General features: G+C 38.1%; 1 protein-coding gene across 1 annotated transcript in view; it reads left to right on the forward strand.

Moving 5' to 3' along the window:
• The window catches only part of TMEM260 (transmembrane protein 260), a 189,788-nt gene that overhangs the window by 124,474 nt on the left and 41,639 nt on the right, over positions 1 to 23,675 (forward strand). The window contains exons 2-5 of the mRNA XM_077769103.1: positions 192 to 373; positions 6,147 to 6,178; positions 6,903 to 7,054; positions 23,199 to 23,376. Coding sequence (XP_077625229.1) covers positions 192 to 373; positions 6,147 to 6,178; positions 6,903 to 7,054; positions 23,199 to 23,376 — 544 coding nt within the window. The remainder of the gene's footprint in view (positions 1 to 191; positions 374 to 6,146; positions 6,179 to 6,902; positions 7,055 to 23,198; positions 23,377 to 23,675) is intronic.

A 23,675-nucleotide genomic window follows, 5' to 3' on the forward strand; every position in this document is an offset into this window, starting at 1 on the left:
TCATGTTTTTTAAAAAAAAAAAAAAAAAAAAGACCAACAAGCACGGGGGCTTGTAATTAATCGCCCCAAACCCGCGACGGACGTCGGTATTGGCCCGCAAGGCGTCCACCGTGCGCACCCCTCCGAGGGTTCCCGGAGTGAAGGCTCGGGATCGCATCACGGCCCCCGCGTGTAGTTCCACCCCACGCCAGCGGGGGCAGAAGCGGTCCCGGCGCAGCCCGGTTTGCAACCCTGCCCGGTCTCTGTCAGACCCGACCAAGTGAGTGTGGGAGGGGGGGAGACCGTAGACACGGCAGCCCCACGCCCGGGCTTGCTTTCCTGAGCACAGGCTCGTGCTTNACGCTGCCCCCCTCGGTGCCGGGGGGAGACTCGGGTAAAGTATCCCAGGGCCGCCCTCCTGCCCCCTCCCTCGTCGGTCGGCTCGCGCACTCCATCGCCCCCCTCCGCGTCCTCCCCGGCCCACTGCAGCGTTTTTGCGTGATTCCATCCCTGTAACCGGGTTCTGTGGTTCTCAGGCTTGGAGAAGGAGGGGCTTGTGGGTTTCGCCCGGTGGGACTCCGCGACCTCTCCCCTTGCCCGGGTCCGTTTTGGGGGGGACCCGAGTTTCCGTTTTACGTTCTTTTTCAGCCCACAAATACTACTTCCTGCGTCCTTACCGTGTTCCGGACAAAAGGAGTAACAGTGGTGGTGACCAAGTGTCGCGGAGAGTATTCCACTGCGGGTGGAGACCGTACCCCAACTACCGGATAAACAGTGACATGTTGAGTAGTGAGGAGGGGAGAGAGCACGGGGGAGACGTGACGGAGAGTGGGGCAGCTAGTGGCTCCGCCAGAGAGGCTAGCCAGGAAGGGCCCCTGAGCTGCAGATTGTAGTTGAAACCTGAATGTTGAAAAGAAACCGGCCATGCAAGAAATTTGAGGGAGAACACCGGAGAGTGGAAGCTAGTTGTGGCTTCAGGCACGCTGCTTCTATTAAAAAGAAAAGCAGGGGCCGTTAAATGACACGAGCAATTGTTCCATATTTGTTATACGGTTGTCCTATATTTGGGATGAAGCACAAGATCCAGGGTCCGTTTTTGATTTTTGTCTTGCCGCCAAACGAAATGACCATCCAGTAATGCCTACTTTTGCCAGAATGGTGGTGTAACTTCAGATCGTGAATCTATAGATTGAAAACGTGGAGTGTACTAGTTATCTTTTGCTACCTAAGAATTTAGCCGCAAATTTAGTGGCTTCAAACAGCCAGTATTTATTATCTCACATTTTCCGTGGATCAGGAATCTGGGTGCCTTTGGCTGGGTGCTCTTACTCGGGTCGGGGTTGTTGGCATGGTGTGGTCGGGAGCTGCATCATCTCAAGGCTCGTCCTGGGGAGGAACCGCTTCCAACCTCATTCCAGTTCTTTGCCAAGTGGGTCTCTTGGGAAGCCCACTCCTGTGACGAGAAAGATGGCACCTTCGTCTGACAGATCGGTCATTTTGTAAACCTAGTCGTGGAAGTGATTGATGCACAACTGCTCTGTTTTATTTCTGGAAGTTAGTAAGTCCAGCCCACACCCAGGAGTTGGGGGTCACTGGGGGCCATCTTCAGGGCTGTCTGCCACATTGAGGATCCTTGATGTTCCTTTTACAAATCATTACCTTTAATCTTTCTTTTCAAGTCCTGTTGAACAGAAAGGAGCAGTATTTCATTAGTATAGTCGGGAATGGAGTTACCATGTCTTCAAGGCTTACATTAAATAATTGAAATAACTATTGTTGTGAGTTTTTTTTTAAGATGTGAGTTTTTTTTTAATTTTTTAAATTTAAATCCCAGTTAATTAACATATAGTATAATAATGATCACAGGAATAGAATTTAGTGATCATCACTTACATATGACACCCAGTGCTCATTCCAACAAGTGCCCTCCTTAATGCCCATCACCCATTTAGCCCAAACCCCCACCAGCAACCCTCAGTTTGTTCTCTGAATTTAAGAGTGTCCTGTGGTTTGTCTCCCTCTCTGTTTTTATCTTATTTTTGCTTCCCTTCCCCTATGTTCATCTGTTTTGTTTCTTAAATTCCACATAGGTGTGAAATCGTATGGGATTTTTCTTTCTCTGATGGACTTCTTTCACTTAGCATGATACACTCTAGTTCCATCCACGTTGTTGCAAATGGCAAGATTTCATTCTTTGTCATCGCTGAGTAATATTCCTGTGTGTGTGTGTGTGTGTGTGTGTGTGTGTGTGTGTGTGTCTCACATGTCCTTTATCCATTCATCAGTATACGGACATTTGGGCTCTTTCCATAATTTGGCTAGTGTCGATAGTGCTGCTATAAATATTGGAGTGCATGCGCCTCTTCAAATCAGCATTTTTGTATCCTTTGGATAAGTACCTAGTAGTGCAATTGCTGGGTCATAGGGTAGTTCTATTTTTAATTTTCGAGGAACCTCCACACTTTTCCTGTGTGGCTGTGCCAGTTTGCATTCCCACCAGCAGTGCAAGTGAGAGTTTTGACAATGGAGAGCATTACTCAAAGATTGAGTAGTTGCGTACCTTAAAAAAAAAAAGAAAAGAAAAACATTGACATGGACAGTTACCATGGTTCTTTGAACCTGCAACATTGGGGTGGGGGTGGAGGAACGAATAACAACAACTAACACTTATTGAGCTCTTACTACATGCCAGGCACTGTTCTGAGTGCTTTACGTGGATTGTCATTTTAATCCAGTTACTATCCCTATGAGGTAGGTACCATCAAAAGCTTCCTTGTCTAGCTGACAAAACTAAGGCCATCCTGTGTCCATAATCACACAGCTAGAAAGTAGGGGCAGTCAAGGAAAGAACTCAAGTAGTTCGACTTAAAACGTGCTTGCTTAATCTCTGCTCTAAGTTCTTTGTTAAATCCGTCATCACATATATACAGATATTTGAAGTCTATGATTGGTGTCTTTATTAATACTGCCTTTTATTTTTTCCCCAGTAGAATAAAGTTATCTATTTAGATTGAGTTACCAGACTTTTTAGGTGTTCTCATTTGTTTAGTTTGGTGCTAAACAGTGGTTGCTTGTAATATTTTGGTGTTCATTGTTGGAAACGATAAGTAAACCTTCCCAAGTATTGCCAGTGAATTTGTATAATCCTATCTTTGATGATTTTGTTTATGTGTTGAAAGTACTGTCCTGGAATGTTTCTGTTTATCAAATATATTTTTTATCAATAAACGGAACACATCTCAAAACCAATATAAAGTATGTATTTTTCTTCCTGATAAGTCTTAAATTATACTCCATAAGCCGATCACATTGTGTGCCCTCGCCAGAATCATTTTTTGCACTACTTGATACATATAGTTGATTTATGGGCAGGAATACTCATTCTTTGGAGGAGAGTGTGGGAATCTAGCCTTCACTTCTCTTGTTATTCTCAGGACAAATAAATTAGCTTATTTATGGGTTTATATACTTTAAGGGTACTGTCTTTAACAGACTTGATAGATGAAAATATAACTGTGTAATTAATATAAAAATAATACAGAGGGAGCTGGTTTTCCTAAAGGTTAAGCATCTGTGAACAGTTCCAAGCTTGCCACCCATTTGTGTCTCAGACAGAAAGCTGTAATTCTCGAACTTGAATGCACCTCAGAATTGCCTGGGAAACAGGCCCCAATGCCAGAGGGTCTTAATATAGGTAGGTTTGGTGAAGGAATCTTCATTTTAAAGCATCCAGGTAATTCTGGTGCAGGTTGTAATAGGACTTAAATTTGAGGAAGCCCTAGGGTAAAGATTTGGGAGAAACCAGGAGGCTCTTCCTCCCCCCACCCCCGCCCAAGTTACATTCTCTTTTCAGTTAATCATATTCAATTTTAAGAGTAACGTTTCCCTTTAGCTTTTTCCAAGGATACATCTATAGACTTTAGTAATAGCTATGGTTTCTATTTAGATAGTAGTTTAGATACATTTGATAAGAGTTGGTGACGGAAGTTTTTCACGTTTCCTGATTTTTATACCAACAGAACTCAGTAAAGAAAAACAGCATTATGTCGGGTGGCTCAGTGGGTTACGTGGCCTACTCTTGATTCTGGCTCAGGTTCGGGAGTGGGAGCCCTGTATCTGCAGCTGTGCTATCAGTGCAGAGCCTGCTTGGGATTCTCTCTCTCTCCTGCCCCTCCCCCACATGCATGGGCTCTCGCAAAATAAATGAACTTAAAGAAATAAGAATAACAGCATACTGGCTTTTTAATGGTAAAAAGAAGTTAGAGAAGGTAGGCTATTTTTCTTAAATGCAAGTCTAAATATATTTTACATAGAGGAGAATAGTGACTTTGAAAATGTGAATTTAACCGTGTTTCATCATAACTACAGAAATACCAAAAAGCAGATGAAAACAATTTCGGACTGAAGACAGGCTAATCCATTCCGGGGTAAAACTATACAATATCCTTGACAGTTGTTACAAAAGGAATGGTTACTTTGAATTCTTTTAGGCCATAAACAATTTCTTTCAAAAGTCTTTAAGATACAGAAGGCGCCTTTGGTTTCCAAGGTGCTCTTGAATATCTCCAGAATGAAAAGCTGTCCTTACATAATTGACTTAGGTGAGCAGTATCTGTCTTTGGGTGCTCTTGTGAGGCTTCTAGTCATTCGCCCTAAGATAGGGCATCTTAGTAGCAAGGATGACAATATGATTTGTCTTATTGTCAACCTCTGTGTGCAGTGCTTGAGTCAGTTTCTTTGTGTGCCCAGCGGAGGGAGAGGTGGGGGGTCTTGAGAGACTTCTGAAGTGGATAGGATAATATTTTCAACTCCGTCGGAAAGACAGAAACGAAAACAACCAGAATATAAGGCGATGACAGAGGTTAGAGCAGGTTCTACAGAGGAGGAAGAGGTGATTAGTTTTGGTGGGGGAGGCTGGGGAAGGATGTGGATAGGGAAAGGTGTCCCTGAGAAGGTGGCAATTGAATTAGGCCTTGAAGGGTTTATAAGAGAATACTGGGTGAGAAAATGAGTGATAAGAGGTGCAAAAGAGAACCATTCCAGAGGAACGGTGAGTAATCAGACTTGACTGAGGCGGCCTAGGTTCATTGATGTAAACCTTGTAAAGGGCCCTTAAAGCCCTAGAGGGGTAGCATATCGTACTGAGGAATCTGAACTTCATTTAGTAAACTGAGAGCAGCCATTGAGAAATTTTGGATTAGTGATATAGTCCAACCTTTTTTTGGGAGGTGTGATGGCAATATGTGATTTCAGGATGAAGATGAATGGAGGTAGAAAACTGGTCAAAGATATTGCTATAGTCCAGGCCAGAGGGCCAAGATTTACATCATGGCTGGGACAGTAGAAATGAAAAGAGTATTAAAATTAATATCCATGGAAGGATAGAAAATGGACATTAATACATTTCTTAATAGATAATAGTAACTTTCATAAACCATCAACATTGATTTCTTACATTGTACTATATAACAGTGTACAGGAATGAGTCAGAAATAGTCCCTGTGCTCTGGATACTTAATATATTAACAAATAGGCCTTGAATTACTACATTGTAATTTTAGAAATAATCACTGATGGCGAGGAATTATAAAGGACTACGTCAGTAACAGAATGATTTAGTGGTTTGAAGAAATATGGTCGTCAGAGCTTCCCCAAATAACCTGGAGCTACTAAGTATTTGGCAATCATTTGAAGATAGCCAGTGTAATTAATGTAGAGAAGGTATTCAAATGCCAGTTTAGGGCAGAATGGTACATGTTACTGAGTGTCCAAGCCTCAGATGTCTGCATGGGTTACATATAAAGTTGCATCTTTGTAGAGATTTTAAAACTAAAATCTTGAGGGCTACTACAGTATTCACTAACATATCAAAAGAGTGTTTATATATTTGCAAGTGTGTACAACTTTCAGGAAGGCACTTTTTAAAAACTAGAATTCACCTATATTTCCACTGACCAGTTATTAAAAGCTATCAGAGATCATTTGTTCAGTAAGACCTAAGGGAGAAAATATCCTTAGATTATTTCATGCTGTTAAATCTCTACAGATTTACAGTTTTATCCAGTCAAATTAATGCAAAACCCCAGTGCAAGCATTTGGATTTTGAAAACTTTGGAGGAGTGTCATTTTCTAATAGTAATTATTGGTTTTACATTATTTTTTCACAGGGGAACTGATCACAGCCGCACATGAGCTTGGAGTAAGTATTAGTTTTATTGTTTAATCAATGCTCTCATTAACAGTTTTAGGAATTAAGAAAGTTTAATTAAGCATGGAGTAAAGTAGATTAATTTATTTTCAAACCCCAGTTTTTAGTAACTTATAAGTACAGTACGTGACAATTTACTTTAAGTTTTAAATCCAATTAAACTAAATTATAAAGCAAAGCCTTTACTATATATACAGTAGCTGGCTTATTATCACCCCAAATTTTGTATAAGCTATGGAGAATAAAATAAATCGGGTTAACAGTTTTAATAAGTTTATTATTTAATAAACTTTATTATGGTGCCTGATCCCTTTAGGCAAGACCTTAGGACTGTCAGCATGGTGGTAATCCGATAGCAGTGTGGTCTTTCAACTTTCTAACCAATACGATATTTCAGAACCTGCTTTTTTTTGCAATAGCCTTTTAAATGACCCTAATGTACTGTGAACCCAGAGAACAAACTGCTTAAGAACTGACAATGAAATATGTCACCCTTTCTCTACGTGACACGCCATGTGGTACGCACTGCCAAATCCACGAAAGAAAATATTTATTTGTATTGGCACAAAAGGATTACAATAGAAAACCACTTCTCAAACATTGAGTCATCGCCTCTTAATCTTGATACTTGCCCGAGAAAAGGGCTCCTTTCCAATTAAAGCCAGTGTGACTCTTCAGTGGGTGAAAACCTTCTAACCTGCTGATTTTTCCATAGGTTGCCCATCCTCCTGGCTATCCTTTGTTCACTCTGGTGGCTAAACTGGCAATTATGCTATTTCCTTTCGGTTCAGTTGCCTACCGAGTCAATCTTCTGTGCGGCTTATTCGGAGCTGTAGCTGCATCATTACTTTTTTTCACCGTTTTCAGGTAAAGTAGTTGATCAGTTAAAGTTCATTTTGGCTAATTGGAGATGTAGCTTTCTTATGGTCTAAGTGCATACGTTAAAAAAAAAAAAAGCTTTGTTGCTTGAATGGGCTTTCTAATCACTCATGTGATTTCACTTTCTTAATTTCCAGTAATTTCATATGCCTTTGACCCTCAGATGATTACACAGTTGGTTGTGCTTCGTACAATGGAGGAAAGGTGTCGCTAGTTCATTATCACAATTCTCTGGTTAGGCAGAACTAATAGGGTTTGTCATTTTATGAAGATGCAGATGGGCCAGTTTAATTCAACAATATGAAGTTCATCTTTTGGTAAATGGTAAATACCATTTAATTACTCACAGTGTTGCTGACGGGCAGCTGCCTGTCAGAGCCAGAGCTAGTACCTAATTATATTGTGTTCTAAATCCGCACATGTTGTCTACATTTTAGAATGAGGCTGTTAACTAAGGAAATAAATTTGGGATACGGTTTTAGTAAGGTTTCACTTTGTTCCATTATAGTGGTAGGGAAGGGAGGCAGATTAGATCCCACTTATGTCGTTGATGGAAGGCTTTCTTAGTCTGGAGGGCTACCTTGCTTGTAAAAAATGGGTCATTAGTTTAGGGTGTTGGTAAAGTTATTTGTCTCCATTCTTAATTCCGTCTATCCTATGCCTAAAGAGATTATAGTAAAAAATACAGATGATGCTTCCTGCAAAGGGAGAGCCAAATTAAAACCCTTCTTCAAAGACTACTGCAGTTTTTATTATAAAAATAAATTTTTGTATGTAAATATAGTATGATTTTAATAGACAGTTTCAAATGCCACTTTTTGGAGACTAATGTTTATTTTTATTTGTGTTAGTCATAATATTGCCCTTCCAGTTTCCTTTTTCATTATTTACAGAAAGGTAAAAATTAACATAATTATGACTCTAAAGCTTACTTTTAAATTTATTTGTGGAAAGCTTTCAGATTCAAGTGCTGTAACTGTTGATCATTTACTAGATCTTTATCTCTATTATTTAATTCATTTGTATTTCAGTCTTACAGGTTTTCAGTGATAGCCAAATCTTTAAATATGAAATGTTAAAATAACATCCCTTCTTGGATTGATTAGTATTATGAATACTTTTTTTTCTAAACGATTAAAATAATCGTCTTTAGAATTATTTCTCCTGAGTCGTTTATAATTAAGAATCCGTCATTATTTCTATTCAGAGAAAAACTGATGTTTTAAAATTTTTCAATATCTAGGTTGAAATATAGAATTTACTTGTACTGTGTTGAATGTATAAATTAATAATTTTCCTAAGGTATTTAAGACAAAGGCACATAAAGGAAGTTAATAGTTGTATTTATTTTGGTAGTTCATCTGTATTTTATTTGTTTTATTTTATTTTAAATTCTTTATCTGTATTTTAGAAGGTATTTCTATGACATGTATATTTAAATGCTACTTGGCTATACAAAGCTCTTATGCAAATAAAGTGATTTGTTTTCTGAAACTCTTCCGTGCTCTTCACTATATTAATTGGTGATACCATTCCCCATGAAAACCACTGTAAAACTCATACATAAAAGTCTTTATCTTTACTGAATCCAAATAGCTTTGGACAATAATTTTCCTTTGAGTTGTCCACGTTTAAAATACCTTTTATTATTATGCTTGATTATAATGGGTTTTAGATTAGCACACTTAACCTATGACCCTTTTCTTTTAATACAGTCTTAATGATAAATTTGTATATTTGCTGACAGATGCTTTAAATCAAAAACTCTTAATATGACTAAACTGGATATTTGAGTGGTTTTAGTAATGTTTTAGTAATATTGTGCTTGGGAAAGTTGCTTTCTTTCAGAGAAGGGATCTAACAATATTATCTCTTACATACATTTTAATATGAAAATGCTTCATTATTTTGAATACAAATAATTGACAAGGTACACGTCCTTTGGGAACAACCTAGTTCAAGTGGCAAATCTGTTTTGTCAAACAATAGACACCCTTCAGGAAAGAGCAAGCCATCTCTATGGTAATAGGACTAACAGTAGCCTATTGATTGAGTGGAAGAAGACATTATACAATGTCAGCTGGCTTGTTACAATTTCATTTGTTGTATGACCTGAACTTAACCTTTAAAACCTTTCTTCTGTGAATATAAACCCAACAGCAGGACACAGTTTTTGTACAGCCATTACAGTGACAGCTTTTTTTCCCCCCCCAGCCCCAGCGTATAGTAAATGTGTTCCTTTACAGGTTGACTCCTTTTATCAGAATTTGTTTGGGAGACATTTTACTACTTTATTCATTTACAGGCCAAATCATCATTCCACTTTGTTGTTGAATATTGAAGGGTTTTGATCTAGGAAACAGTTTTATTCTTTCTTTCCCCCATCACTTAAGAGCACATTACTGTACACGTAGGATTAGTGCTGACTGGTGTGCAGTAAATTAATTCTTTTAACAGGTTTAGATTTTTTTCAGGTAATTGTTCACATGGCATTCACTATATTTAGCTCTTGGGGTGGACATAAAGACCTTCTGTACCTTTTAAACAAAGATTGCATTTTAAAAGCAAATTTCTGTTTAAATGTGTTGATGTAAAAAGCTCCATTTTTTTTCAGTAAACATGACTTAGGTTGAAAGAACAATTTATTCGTTGTTTCCAATTACGATGTAATTTTTGCTTTCTTTGCGCCCTTCTCTTGCTTTTAAAAGCCATAAGATGTCATTAACACTGCATTTTTTGTCAATCTTTCCTAATGGTTGGCAAGAACTCATGTGTGTGTGCTTTGCCCTAATGTAGAAAGCGTATGAGTGAAACGGCACACAGAAAGCTGTATGTGTCATAGTAGTTTATTGAATCAAAAATAGTAAGATTGTGGCCGTTGTTTCTGTATGCATTTATTTATGTATTGTCCCCTTCAGGGGTATTTTTAAGCATTCATTACGTTAAAGGAGTTTAACACATTTCATTTATATGAAATAGTATTCATTTTATTGATATGTGCATCTATGTTTTTAAGACTACGAAACACAGTGATTCGTAGGAACTGGGATTTTCTCTTTCAAGGCCATTGAAGTGAACAATTTTTAAGTTTCAGAGCACAATATTTAAGGTGTCATGTTTGAAATTCACAAATCCTATTAATACAAAATTTAAGAAGTTATAGGCCTTGTAAATCACGAATCTGAACACGCCGTAGCATTGCTTAGCACTTGAATTTCAAACTTATTTTGTAAGAAATATCAAGCTAGGTCCTATATGCTTAGTAAGGAAGGAGCACTGAAATCACAATCGCTGAATGTCAGCGTGCCTTACATCTCATATGTTCTGGTATCACTAAAAGAAGAGGGAGTATGCTGAGAGCATTGCAAAAAATTCTTTACCTCAAGGAAGATTTAAATTGCTTATGATCTCAGATGAGGGTGTATCTTGTATCATTTATTTTGGAAGTTACAGGGCAAGAGATATATTCGCAATAGGCTCGAGAGTCAGCATCTCCCATCCAAACTATTATGGACCAAGTGGAACTATAGAAGAATTCATTCAACAGTGCTTGTTGGGGATTCATGTGACTGAAAGCAAAACTATTTTAGTTTTTATAATCAACATCCAGTGCTTATTTTAAAGGAATTAAGACAGAGTCACTAACCATTAAACAATTTTTCGGGATTTTTTTCCTAGGAGGTACTGTTTTAGGACACTCGCATAAAAAAAAAAACCTTCTAACACCGTTAATATTGTACAGTAAGAAACCAGATCCCTGTTGTCAACCACGTTAGCCAGAATAGAGGAGTATTCATAATAATTAAAGGTATATTGAAACTATGCCTATTTACTACAAAGAACTTACAACCAGTTTCAGCGATATTTAAATATCTTCTGGCGGATTGTTTTGTGCCAAGTATTTTATTTATGGGGTACTTTATTTTGTGTAAGCGATATAATTCTAAACGTTATGCTGCCGCTAAAAATGAATTGGCTAAAACTTTTCGAAGAGGAATTCTTGATTCTGAGCGCTGTGTCTGCGATCCTTACAGCTTCAGCTAAGACTCCATTCAATAAAGAATAGAAAATTAAAATGCCATACCTTCGAGAATGTAGAATCGCCTGCTTAAGGGACATTTGGATTTTCCAGCTCAAAGAGTATTTTAGATTATTGCCATAGAGAATAATGTGAAGCTCTTCCTAATTTCAGAGGTAACTACGCATAAGTAACAAATAGGCCCCAAGTTTTTGTAGTTGAAGAAGAATGGAAAGTACTGGAGCATTAATTTCCATTCAGGAGAATATCTGTCTTGATCCCTGGTTAATTGATCACATATTTCCCTCATACTTGTATTAAAATTGCATTGACTCAGACCGGTTAAGCGTATTAAGAGCTTGGTTCATTTGCATTTTCTTATAAGTAGAGGGACATATTAGGCTCAAATAGCAGCACTTCGTTTCGAAGGGGGAGAAAAGGAGGGCGAAAACTCTTTTTTAAGACTGTAGACTCTTTGCTGACAGCTAGTCAGAGTTAGAATTAGTTCAAGGAAATGTTAATAACGCGCCGGCTGGCCTAATCCCTTTGATATCACCAGGTATCCTCCTGTTCATGGGTTAATTGCTTTAAAAGCGAAGGCAATATTCTGAGCGGTGGGCCGCTTCACCTTTTCACAGCTGTTACCATTGAGTGACAACTAAATCCCATGTGTAAGATGAGGAAGAGCTCAATCTCCAATTGGGAGAAAATTTATGTAAACCACAATCCCTTCAGAATGTGCGGAAGTCATAGACTTTCTTGATTTACTCTGCTTTTCCCAGAAAGCTCTATTGTTCACTTTCCTAAGTCCCATCAACCCTTTGTAGCAGAATATCACAGCGGCAGCAGATAGCTTGAAATATATAAATGCTATCATAGCTCTGATTAATAGCAGTGCTTATGAGTCAAGTCTGATAACAGCGCAGCTCTCCACTCAATTTCAGATACTGCTAATGGAATCTGTCTTCTCCAATTGTAATATGAGAAGGCCTAATTTGCCATGGAGCTTGGAGCTGTCACCAGTAGGGGATTGTGGGGTCAGATGGGAGCTGCCAGGTTTTTGCCCTGCAGCTTGTATCTCTCACTTTGAATAGAGCAGCCCCCTGCCTGCCAGTTAGCTGATAGGCCGCTGTGGGGTTTATGCCACTATATACAATAGCAAAGGGCTGCATAGGCTGACTTTATAATTGTGAAGCTAGCTCATATTTCCACAGCTACTGTGCTGCATAATTTCTAATAAGTGGTTTTAACAAATGTCAGATTATGAAAAGTTTCCTCAATTACAAAAACTTATAAAACATTCAAATTGCTAAATCTGTTTCCTGCCGAGATGTTGCCACTGGAACTAGTCAGCAGTCATTAGGGCTATCATAATAAATGCATATATCTCTTAACATCACAAATGAAGTGATGGATCACAACTCACAGATGATAGGAGATGTGCTACTTTTCGAAGCCATAAACACAGAAGGCCGTCTGAAGGAATTGAAGTATTCAGAGAGGCTTCATCACGCATAATGAAACTACTTGATACTAAATCTCACTTGTTTACCGAGTTGGTTAGCGTTGCTGGTGAAAACAGTTGAATACCCTCGTTCTGCCGAGTTGAGTTACTTGGATCTTTTAAGTTTCCTTCGTACGTGTTTCGTATCTTAAATGTTTAAAAAAGTAGGCAGCATCTTCTAAGTTTTGGGTTAAAAGGGACTTAGCATGATGCCGCTGGCATGGCCAAGGCCTCTGAGAACATTTGGCTGGAGTACACTTTTTAACCATCCAGGTTTGCTGTGAATATAAAATACATCGTCAAGCTTGAGTATAGGCTGATTTGGGGTCTTCTGTGTCTTTTAAACTTTTCAAACAAAATATGACGCAAATGTGTAATTTGGGAGTTATGTTTTGAAGTAGGTTGCTTCCAAGAGTTCGTGCAAATTATTTGGCATACCATGAAAACTTAGTAAAGTGTATGATGGTGATTCCTAGAAAGCTCAGTTCAGTGTTTTTTCCTTTAGATATTTAGGCGTAAGCTGATGAGATATAATAAAAGGAATTGTTCTAAACCTTGAATAACTTTCTAATGTATTGGTTAATGCTTAAATCTGATTTTAATGGGAATTGTGTGATTATACTTTATTTATGGAAGCTGTTCATAATCTTCCTTCCTCTGTTTCAGTTGTGTTTTTTCTGAAGACTTTATAGTTTGTCTCCCAATGTTATTTAGTGGCTCAAAATGAGGAATAATACTTTGTACTTTTCCTTTTGGCATAGTAGTAGTTGATATTTATGTAAACTGGCTCAGGCTAGAACCAGTTTTCCTTTTGATGGAATCTCATGAAATGGAACAGACTTTGGTAGGATTTTATCTGGAGTGAAAGTAAATTTTTATAAAATGTGAAAAAAGGGATTATTTGCAAAGTTATTAAAGATGGAAGTATTTTACGTTTTTTAAGATGCAGTGGTGGTGGCTTCCAAGATGTAATTTTATTTTTTTAATTAATTCATTAAATTTCCAAGATGTAACTTTAACATACCATGCCCCGAATGACTGGTTTATGTTAATTAGGTCCAGACTTTAAAATGAACAGAAAAATTTAGGTTCTACTGTTCTCTAAGTGGCCACTGACTATAATATGCCCACAGAGTATTGGAGCATATTAGATGCTCAATGGGTATTTGTTGCACCTGGGGGGTGAGTGAACTACCATGGCCAGAGAAGTTCAACAGTAAATAGCTGGCTTCCCAGTTTGACCTTTTTCCACGTGTACTGAAGAGATAAATAGATAAGTGTTGATTATGTGATTGAGCCAGAAGGTAACAATTATATAGTTTTCATGAACAAGACCCAGAAAGATAAGAACTTGGGAGGGTGGGGGTGGTAGATTTGCTGTTCATTGGGTCCTGCTTTACCTTACTTCTTCCCCGTAAGCCATTACGTGTTTTTAGTCGTCATTAAGAGCTGACACTAATAGTAATTACTTAACAATAATTCTCAGAGGCTGCGTCGTGGCCTGCCTGCTGGATCCTGCTTACTTTAAGCGGGAGTTTGCAGCGGAGAAGGGAAGGTCGTGTACCTTCCATGTTGGGTCCTTTGCATGCAAGTAACACTGAAGACAAATACATTCATGAATTTTATGAGGCACGTCAAATGTGTGTTCCGAAAGAATCTCGGGTTTCTGTTATTTGCCTTTTGATTGAGGGTTAGACAAACATGGGACTACACATGAAAATCAAATACCACGTAGCGGAAAGAAAAATATACCTTATCATCAATAGCAAACCTGTGTCAGTGGTGTAAATTGTAACCTCCTGATTTATCCATTGTGTCAACAGAGGAAGAGTATTCCATCAGTGAGAAAGTTCCTGCACAGTCGGTACCTTTCCTAGGAATTTTATCTAGGTCTCATGGATTTTGTGGACCCAAGAGGAAGGCCCTGTGTAGTAACCATAGACTTCTGAGCTTCACATTTGTTAGGATGATCTGAATCCTTACCCCATGTTCCTTACCCCAGTGGAGAATTTTTGTTATTTGCATTATCTGAATGAAATTTTAAATACTTGACCACCCTTCCCGTACTGTCTATCCTACTCATGGTATATCTTTCTTAACTGACTCACCACTGTACTTTACTAGAATGTGAACTATGTGACGTTCGTGTTAACCCAAGCACAAAGCCATTCAGAAGGTTTAATTACTGCAAATATCTGGAAAATTATTTTACATGTAACACAAAAATATGTTTATTTATATAAAATAAATCAGACTTCAGTGACTTTTAGATTATTTGATATTTTGAATCATCTGTATCACTGCTTTACTCCATTAGTATGAGCCCTTAAATTCAGCATCTGTTTCTCAAAGTGTAAAATCTTGGATTTTGATTGTTAGTACTGACATATGACTAACTTTTACAATATAGTGGTTGTATTATTAAAATGATCGCAGTAATGGTATATGTGTTTTCTGACCTCCTTCTATGAGGCTCTATGAGAACTGAAATGAGAATGGAAAACATTTTTTCTCATATTGTGTCTAAGCCATCATAAGGTGTCCTTAAGTTAAAATGGAAAATAGTTTAGACTATTTTGCGAGTTATTCTTGAGTTCTGGTGAAGAGACTTCCTATTTTACCTACCATATCCTTTGAATTTCTCTTTTTTGTTGAAGCAGGTTTATCAGTGTCAGTAGAAAAATGTGCCTCTTTTCAGTGAGCTCATTTTAAGATGCCACTTTAACATGTTAGGTGTCTATAAATAAATTTACTGACTCCTTAGTTGATTTGTAAAAAATAATAGTTAAGCATATTTATTCAAAAGAAGAAAATGAAAATGAAAAGTGGGACCCTTGGATTGCCAGGTGAAAACACAATGGTGTTTTTAATTATGTCATTTTCATTTGAAAAAAATCCTCAGACTGCATCTATGGGTAGATGATAGTTGTCTACCCTTATTTTGAAGCTACTTCTATTTTTAGTCCATCCGTACATTTGACTTTATGGATTGATACCAAACAGCTTATTTTGTGGACTCAGGATAACAATTTTATTTAAAACTGATGCTTAAGTAATAATGTCAGATTGGACATTCCTTCTATATATGTTTTTTATTTATTGATTTTTTTTATTTTGAAGAGAGAGAGAGAGGAGTTGAGTGGGAAAGATGGGCAGAGGGAGAGTTAGAGGGAGAGAATCCTAAGCAGGTTCTATCTATGCTCAGCACTGAGCCATGGTGGGACTCAATCCCATGACGCAGGATCATGACCTGAGCCAAAATCAGGAGTCCTACGCTCAACTGACTGAGCCACCCCCAGGCACCCCTTCTTCTATATGTTTCTAAAAGAAACATTACTTAGCCAGAAGCTTGGCCTACCAATTCACTTAATAGTATTGCATCCCAAAAGGTATGTGAATAGCATTTCCTTCTACTTACATAATTTAATTCTGACCCCCACCCCAAATTGTATGTTGTAGATTTTTTAGGAAAAAAGAAAATTGTGGAATATGTGTTCTAGTTAGAATTATTCCCCAAAGGGCGCCTGGGTGCCTCAGTCAGTTGAGTGTTGGACTCTTGATTTCAGCTCAGGTCATGAACCTAGGGTCCTGGGATCGAGCCCTGCATCGGGGCTCCATGTTCAGCATGGAGTGTAGATTCTCTTTCCCTCTGTCTGTCTCTCCCGCTTGTTCTCGCTCCCCCTCTGTAAAAAATTTGTTTTTAATGAATAAGTTAATAGATTAAAAAATAAAATTATTCCCCAAAAGAGATTATAACTAATTTGTCTAATCATCCACTCCAGGGCACCCTTCGTTCAGAGGAATCATATTTGTGTAGGCTCATCAAATAACAAAGACTCCGGGAATCAGAATCGATGATGGATTAGTTGGAGACTGTAGATATTCTGTAGGTTCATACAAAAATACATTTTTTTAAAGATTCATACATAAACAGACAATATAAAGACTGGCTCAGTCATCTTGTTTGCTTAAAAATTAGATTCACCTTCAGACATATTCATCAATGTGATTTTTATATCATCACTTGGGTAAATCTTTTGCACATTTAATGTATTCTGTCTCAGACTTTTAGTGGTTTATTGGTATGGATGGTTCATTGATATTTGGCTCAATAAGACATAAGATGAAACTTGTTTGAAATTTCTTGAAAGACATGAGAAAATTTAAGGAACTTTCCGTATACATCAGTATGTGAAAGGCAATATAAGTACTGTAAGTCTATATTTTCTTATCACCTTTGAAATATTTATTTATAGACAAAGGATAAAGTAATATAAAATTTTTTTAGATAAATTATGATTTCTGTATCCTTGCCAAAAGAAGATTTAAGCACTCGAATTAAGGTACGGGATGGAAAAATGGATTATTCCTTAGTTTCTATAAGATACACCCATATGGACATCGCTGTATTTTAAAAAAAATCAATATAACAAAAATTAGCATAATAAAAATTAATGTAACAAAATAAAACAGGAATCCTTTAATATTTCTCTTAATTTCATTTGTTACTAAGGTACCACTTTTATAATAGTAAAGCAAAGCAATGAAAAACAACATGCTTCTTAAACAGAATTTACCCCATTACCAAACACCTTTTCTTTCCGTTTTTTTTGCAATTAATAAAAAGACTAATTTTAAATAGTGGCATAAGTAACTTTATAAAGCATTATTTGGAAATACTTGGACTTAGGCTGAGATGATTAGAAACCATTGTTAGTCAGAGAGCATTAAAAACTAAAGATAAAGTATGTCTGAAACATATAGGAAGAAAACCGTTTAGTTTTCTAAAAATCAAAAGGCTTTTGTAGGGACATGTGCACTTATATATGTAAAGTGAGATATACTTTTAATGTTTAAAACGCACAAATATGAAATGGCCATATGGTGCTATCAATAGCCCAAAATAATTCTGTTGGCTTTGTAATACATTATTTAGAGGATTTTAAGTTCCCCATATCTGACTTCCTTACTATGTTTTGATTAGGTTACAGTTAAAATTTTCTATTCCTCAGGATTGTAAAGTTTTAGAAACAGAAAAACATTTCTATTCAGTACCCATTTAATACATTTAGCTTAGTAGAATCCGGAGAAGGAGAAAACTACGCTAGTCTCAGTGAAAGTACTTTAGGAAAAACTTGGAAAGGTGTGCCTAACAGCACTCCGCAAAGAAACCCAGAGATGGGGAGAAACAGCTTGTAAGTACAGGACTTAAAACTTGTTTAGCCTTGCTCGAACACAAACTATGAGATGGGTTATTTCAAAAAATGAAGCTGCACGTAGGCTGAGACCAGATCATAAAAGGTGTTGCCTGTCATAGTGAGGACTTTGTAAAATGTTTTATAATCAAAGAGAAGTCATTACCAGGTTGGAGGCAGAAATGTGCAAGATGAAATATGTTTTGGATCCTTCATTCCTGGTGGCACAGGTGAGCCGAGGGCCGCAGACACACAACATACAAAGCTGTTAAACTGATGTGAGCCTAACCGCTGAGATACGGCAGTAGCGGTATGGATGGAGAGGAGAATGAGTTTCTAAAATGTTTATGAAGTAAAACTGGCAGGATATGATATGTTTGACATGGAGACGGGGACAGGAGCTTTGACAATGACTTTAGGTTTCTTAGGTAACTAAACTAGATAATGAAAGAATACAGGAGCAAGAATCCTTTAGGGAAGAGGATGAGACATTAATTTTGCGCATGTTGACACTCAGGTTCTGGGGGACCTCCAGAGCTGGACTGGCTTGTGGTGAGGTGTTCAGCGCTCAGTTGGAGATGTGTCAGTTCGAAACTAAGGGGGCGGTAGTACGAGACAGATTTGGTTACTTCAGTTTGTAGTTGGTAGCTGAAGTCAAGACAGTAGGTAAGGCCATCCATGTGGAGTATGTAAGAGTGAGAAGAGTTGTGAGAATGAAATCTTAGAAATACCAGCTTTGAAAGTGATAACGGAAGAAGGGGAACCACTCAGAGAAAAAACACAGAAGGAAGATCCAGAAACACGGAAGGAACGCCGGAGGCACGAGGAGCCCAGGTCAACTCAGTAGTGTCTGGGGCTGGGATCAGGACCACAGAGAGGTCCCGGGAGCCTGTTGTATTTGGCAGTTGGATGATAATTGGGTGCTATTTTAATAGAATGCTCAAGTGAGAACAGAGGATAGAGGCTACGGATGTGGACAACAGGAAGCTAATACTGAGCCTAACCATGACCCCGAAATGTCTTCATGAAATCATCTTGACTTCAACTTGCTCTTTAGTCATTTATCTCCATCTCATTCGGGTGAAACGAAGCAAGCTGGGACCATGTAAGATGCCTTGGACAATCTACCGAGACTGCCTAGCTGCAGAGTTCAGTGAACAATCTGCAGACTGCCAGAGTCTTCAGAAACTCCTCATGCTTCCCACTGCAGACATCAGCCTTTGACTCGTCAGCAGAGCACAGACCCGGCTTGCAGTGTGCCAATGTGGGGCGTCGCGTGTCCTTGTTAGCATGCATATGATGTCATGGCACCAGCCCGCACACCTGTCTTCCTATACAGCACTCAACTTGCAGACTTATTTATGTGTGCTGCACTGCTTGTCTTTTGGGACAAATACATAGTTTTAATGAAAATCCTATGATTTTGAGAACAGCCTCATTAAACTCTTTCCCCTCACAGGCTGCCTTCAATATAGCATCTAGTCTTGTTTAACTGGCCTGTTCCACCCTTTGTCAGCTCGATGTCCCCTTCCCCAGCCGACTTTCCACTACCCGACATGACTTTAGTTTTCAGTCCACTCATTTCCTTGATGCCTCTACACTTGTCTTCCATTTAACTGAGACCTAGAACCCTTTGCTTATCCTTTTTATTGTCTTCATCAGCCCTCTGCTGCTTTGCTTCCTTCCCCATCCAATCTAGGTCCCGTGGTTCATTACAGACTCCCTTCCCTCTTATCCTTCTGTCCTAGCCGCTAGCCCTGGCTCTATCCAGCCTTTCCAGATCCTTCCTCACGGATCCTGCCACTCCACGTTCGCAGTCTCTGCAGCCTCCCTGAGCCTTTATCGCCGCGTGCAAATCCTTGCATGTGCCCCTCCTCAACTTGCGGAGTTTCCCCCCGACAGATGTTTTGAATTGTCTCTGTTTCTCTTAGCCCACTTGTTTATACACGTTACATGGGCAATAAATGGTGATCGATTCTGAATCTTAGCATAAAGCAGATTTAAAGGCAGTTTGTTAAAATACGTGTGTTTTAATGGATATTCACTGTTTACAATAGGCTGCTGAAATCAATGGAATTCGTACAAGCTTAGCTTATATACATTACTAGGAAAACTGCAAATCAAATAGTAAAATGAGGCCTCCAAAATGTTTTGTATTCTACATATCCTATGTATGGATGCACGCATTCTGTTCTTAGACATCCTGCCGTCTCTTCTGTTTGTCACAAAGCTATAGCATCTTCAGCATTTATTTTCAGAATTTTCTCACATAGTTTCCCTTGAAAATGTAATAGAAATAACAAAGAGGGAAGGCAGTTTGTTTCAGTCAGGGCTCTTGGATGCAAGCAATGGACTCTGGCTGTGTTTCGCAGAAAAGAAATGTATCAAAAGGAAGTGGAGAAGAACTCTACAATAATACAAAGGACAACCTCATATTTAAATGGACAGTGGGTCTGAATAAACGTCTCCAGGGAAAACATACAAATAGCCAATGAGCACTTGAAAAGATGCTCAGTATCATTAGCCACAAGCCATGTGTGTGTATTGTTTTGTTTTTAACCGTTTAAGAGTAAGCTGCATAGATGGTACCCTTTTACCCTTAAGTGCTTCAAGATGTGTTTCTTAAAAACAAACACATTTTCTTACATATCCACAGTATACTTCTCAAAGTCAGGAAGTTATCACTGATACAACACTGTTATCTATAGAGGTGATTCAGATTTTGCCAATTATTCCAATAATATCCTATTTAGCAGAAGAAAATTCGAGATCATGCCTTTTCTTCTGTTGTATTGCTTTAGTCTTCTTCATACAGGCACGTGGGTTTTTTTGTTTTTGTTTGTTTTTTTTTTTCTTTTTGTTTTTGTCTTTGAAGACCTTGACATTTTAGGGGGTATATATTGGCCAGTTATTTTGTGGAATGTTCTTCAATTTGAATTTGTCTGTAGCTTGAGGTAATACATTTTGGCAAGATTACCATAGAAATGATGCTCTGTTCTTTTGATTGGATTAGATCGGGAAGTTTGTGATGTTTGTCCCATTTCTGGGTTTTAACTTTGATCATGTGGTTAAGATTGTGTCTGCCAGGTTTACCACTGTAAAGTTAGCATTTTTCCTTTTGCAGACAATCTATTTCTAGAGGGATACCTTTAGACTTATGTACATATTTCTGTTGGTGCAAAACTGTTAGCCACTAATTTTGGTATCCATTATTCTGATGATGATGGCTCCCAAGTCCATCATTTTTTCTACAATTATTAGTCGTTGACTTTCAATGGACTTTCTCTTCTCCCATTTATTTATTTCTATCACTATAGATTATTCATTGGGTTACAATCTATTACTATAATTATTGATGTTCAAATTATCTCTGATTGGCCCCTTTAAGTTCACGCCATGTCCTTTTGTCATGTCCCCTCCTGAACACTTCCTTACGTTCTGCAACAAGATACTTCAAATTCATTTTATACTTGAGCTACTACAGACCTGGAATCAGGCATTTTCCCAAGGAAGCTAATTTATGTTTTAAGTAGAGGAAGGAATCTTATATCTTATGCTGACTTTCCAAAGTAATATTGACAGATGAACCATGGAAATTCCGTTAAGAATGTTACCATTCTTTAAGATTAATTTATTCTTTCATTCACTAAGTTCCCTTTCTGTGCTTGGAGCTAAAGACTTCCAATATCAATGAAGTTTAACTCCAGTTCACATTTCAAATATAACGTCAGAATAATTATCACAGGCAGTTACATGCCATACATGTTCCAAGATGAGCTAGAAACCCGGGGATTGAAGAGAAATGTGAGAAAAGAGCAGAGGTTGAATAAATAGAGGCCGCGAAGACACTGAGTTCATGGGTACAGCATGAGCAGAGGCATGGCACTGGGAAAAGACATGTCTTAATAGGGAATTTTGAGGATCCTAACTGGTTGGTAGAGATAATAATGTTGGTAGATAATAACAATGGTAGAGAATAATTTGTGGCTAGGTACTATTTGTTGGGAGCTTGGATTCCAACCTAACTCATTTCCTACAGGCTACAAAGAGCCCTTAAATTGGGGGGGCTAGGTAATCATAAAGAACATGTTTTTAGAAGTTTAATGTGATGTTATATTGAGGAATTGATTGGAAAACAGAAGACAACTTATGAAACTATTAAAATAATTGAGTCTAAGGTAGTATGAGTACAAGTTGAAAGGAATTTGGAACATAATTTAGAAGGAATAAATGCCTTTAATGTGTTGAATCAGGGTCATTGGAAGAATGGGGAACTCTGAAAGAAATAAACGGATGATTTTTATAAGGGAAAAAAGAAAGAAATTGGAAGGAGGACCTCAAAAACAAGTTTGGTGATATCAAAATTTTATTTTAACTTTTTTTTTCTATAATGCTTGCTTAAAGGCCACAACTTCTTCACAAAGTTACTCCACAGCTTTTTACACAAAACAATATAGTTTAAAAGTGATGACTTAGGGCCACATAATATTGTAACCATTAGACTCCGTAATGCTTGCTGAATCATAACACATGTTAGAAAGAGATATTTGGTAACAGCTTTCTCATCATTTCAGACTTCTAGTAAGATAGGAAGTTGCTATGCTTTGATATGTGCTAGCATATTCTACCACGTTGCTAGTCTCAGATCAAATTTCTGAATTGAGATCGAACTTCCTGATCAATTTGAAATGTCTGGCTCTCGTTGGCATTGGGGTTGAGAAATTTTTTTCCAAGTGTAGCATTTGATTGTTTTAGTGTTCATGAAGTTCACATTCCCATCCCTGTTTTTAAAAAAGAGAATATATCGCTTTCAACTTCAACTTTGATCCAGAAGAAATCATTGGAAATTAAGAACTTAGCTTTCAAGGTCTTAAAGTCACCAAATATTGTGATGAAGACGTCTTTGCCCTATGTTGAGAGATACACTCTTTAGTGTGGTCGTGTGACAGGTGCCTAGGTCCAAACATGCCACAAGAAGGGGGAAAGAGCATTCCTGAATAGTCTTCTTTCATTTCATTAATTTTTACAATTCAACATAGTTCCGTCTTAACCAGACCATCCTTCGTTGTGGCTATAGCAAGAAAAGTGACTCAGGTTTGTTATCTGTCTAGCTACTGTCACTTCAGGCTTTCTGGACCGGCTCAAATCTTAGAGGTTCCGTCTAAGAACTAAACCTCATTCAGTCCACAGGAGACCCCGCTGGTTCGTTCCCTTGTATTAATACGTTAATATATGGGCTTGCTAATTAAAACGTGTGGAAAGAAATTATTACACGGAAGGAATGTATTAACCATATAATGTGTTGGGATAGGGCTGGGTGACTGTCATAATTTCTGCTGCTACAGTTTATAAAAAGGAAAATAAAGTCGGTTCTTTTTGTCGGGAAAGAAGATTTCATGTTATCTGTATTTGCAGGCTTTCTGGCTCACATGCTGGAGGAATCCTTGCTGCGGGGGTGTTTTCATTCTCTCGTCTAACATGGCAGTGGTCCATTGCAGCAGAGGTTTTTAGCTTAAACAATCTGTTTGTGGGGCTGCTTATGGCTCTTACTGTACAGTTTGAGGAGGCAGCAACTGCAAAAGAAAGATCAAAGGTAACCTATTTTGATCAAAGTGAAGTCACTTTTTGTTTAATTTTTAGACAGTTGCTATATTTCTTTTTAACTTTTGTTTGGGCACTGAGTATCTGTTCTGATTACTGTCAAGGTAATCTAGGCATGTCGAGAGAGAAAATATTCTGAGTTCTTTTATGGTGACCCATGATAGCCTTCATAAAACATGGGACTCATTTTCCTCTCTGAGTTCAGAAGCTTTCTGGAGAATGAGAGGTTTGGAAACCCCTCCAAGTCCTATGGGAGAGATAGGCTTGGTGGTGAGTCCCACCGTCGTGTGT

The sequence above is a fragment of the Crocuta crocuta genome, unplaced genomic scaffold, assembly GCF_008692635.1.
Source record: "Crocuta crocuta isolate KB4526 unplaced genomic scaffold, BGI_CrCroc_1.0 scaffold10, whole genome shotgun sequence".
Lineage (NCBI taxonomy): Eukaryota > Metazoa > Chordata > Mammalia > Carnivora > Hyaenidae > Crocuta > Crocuta crocuta.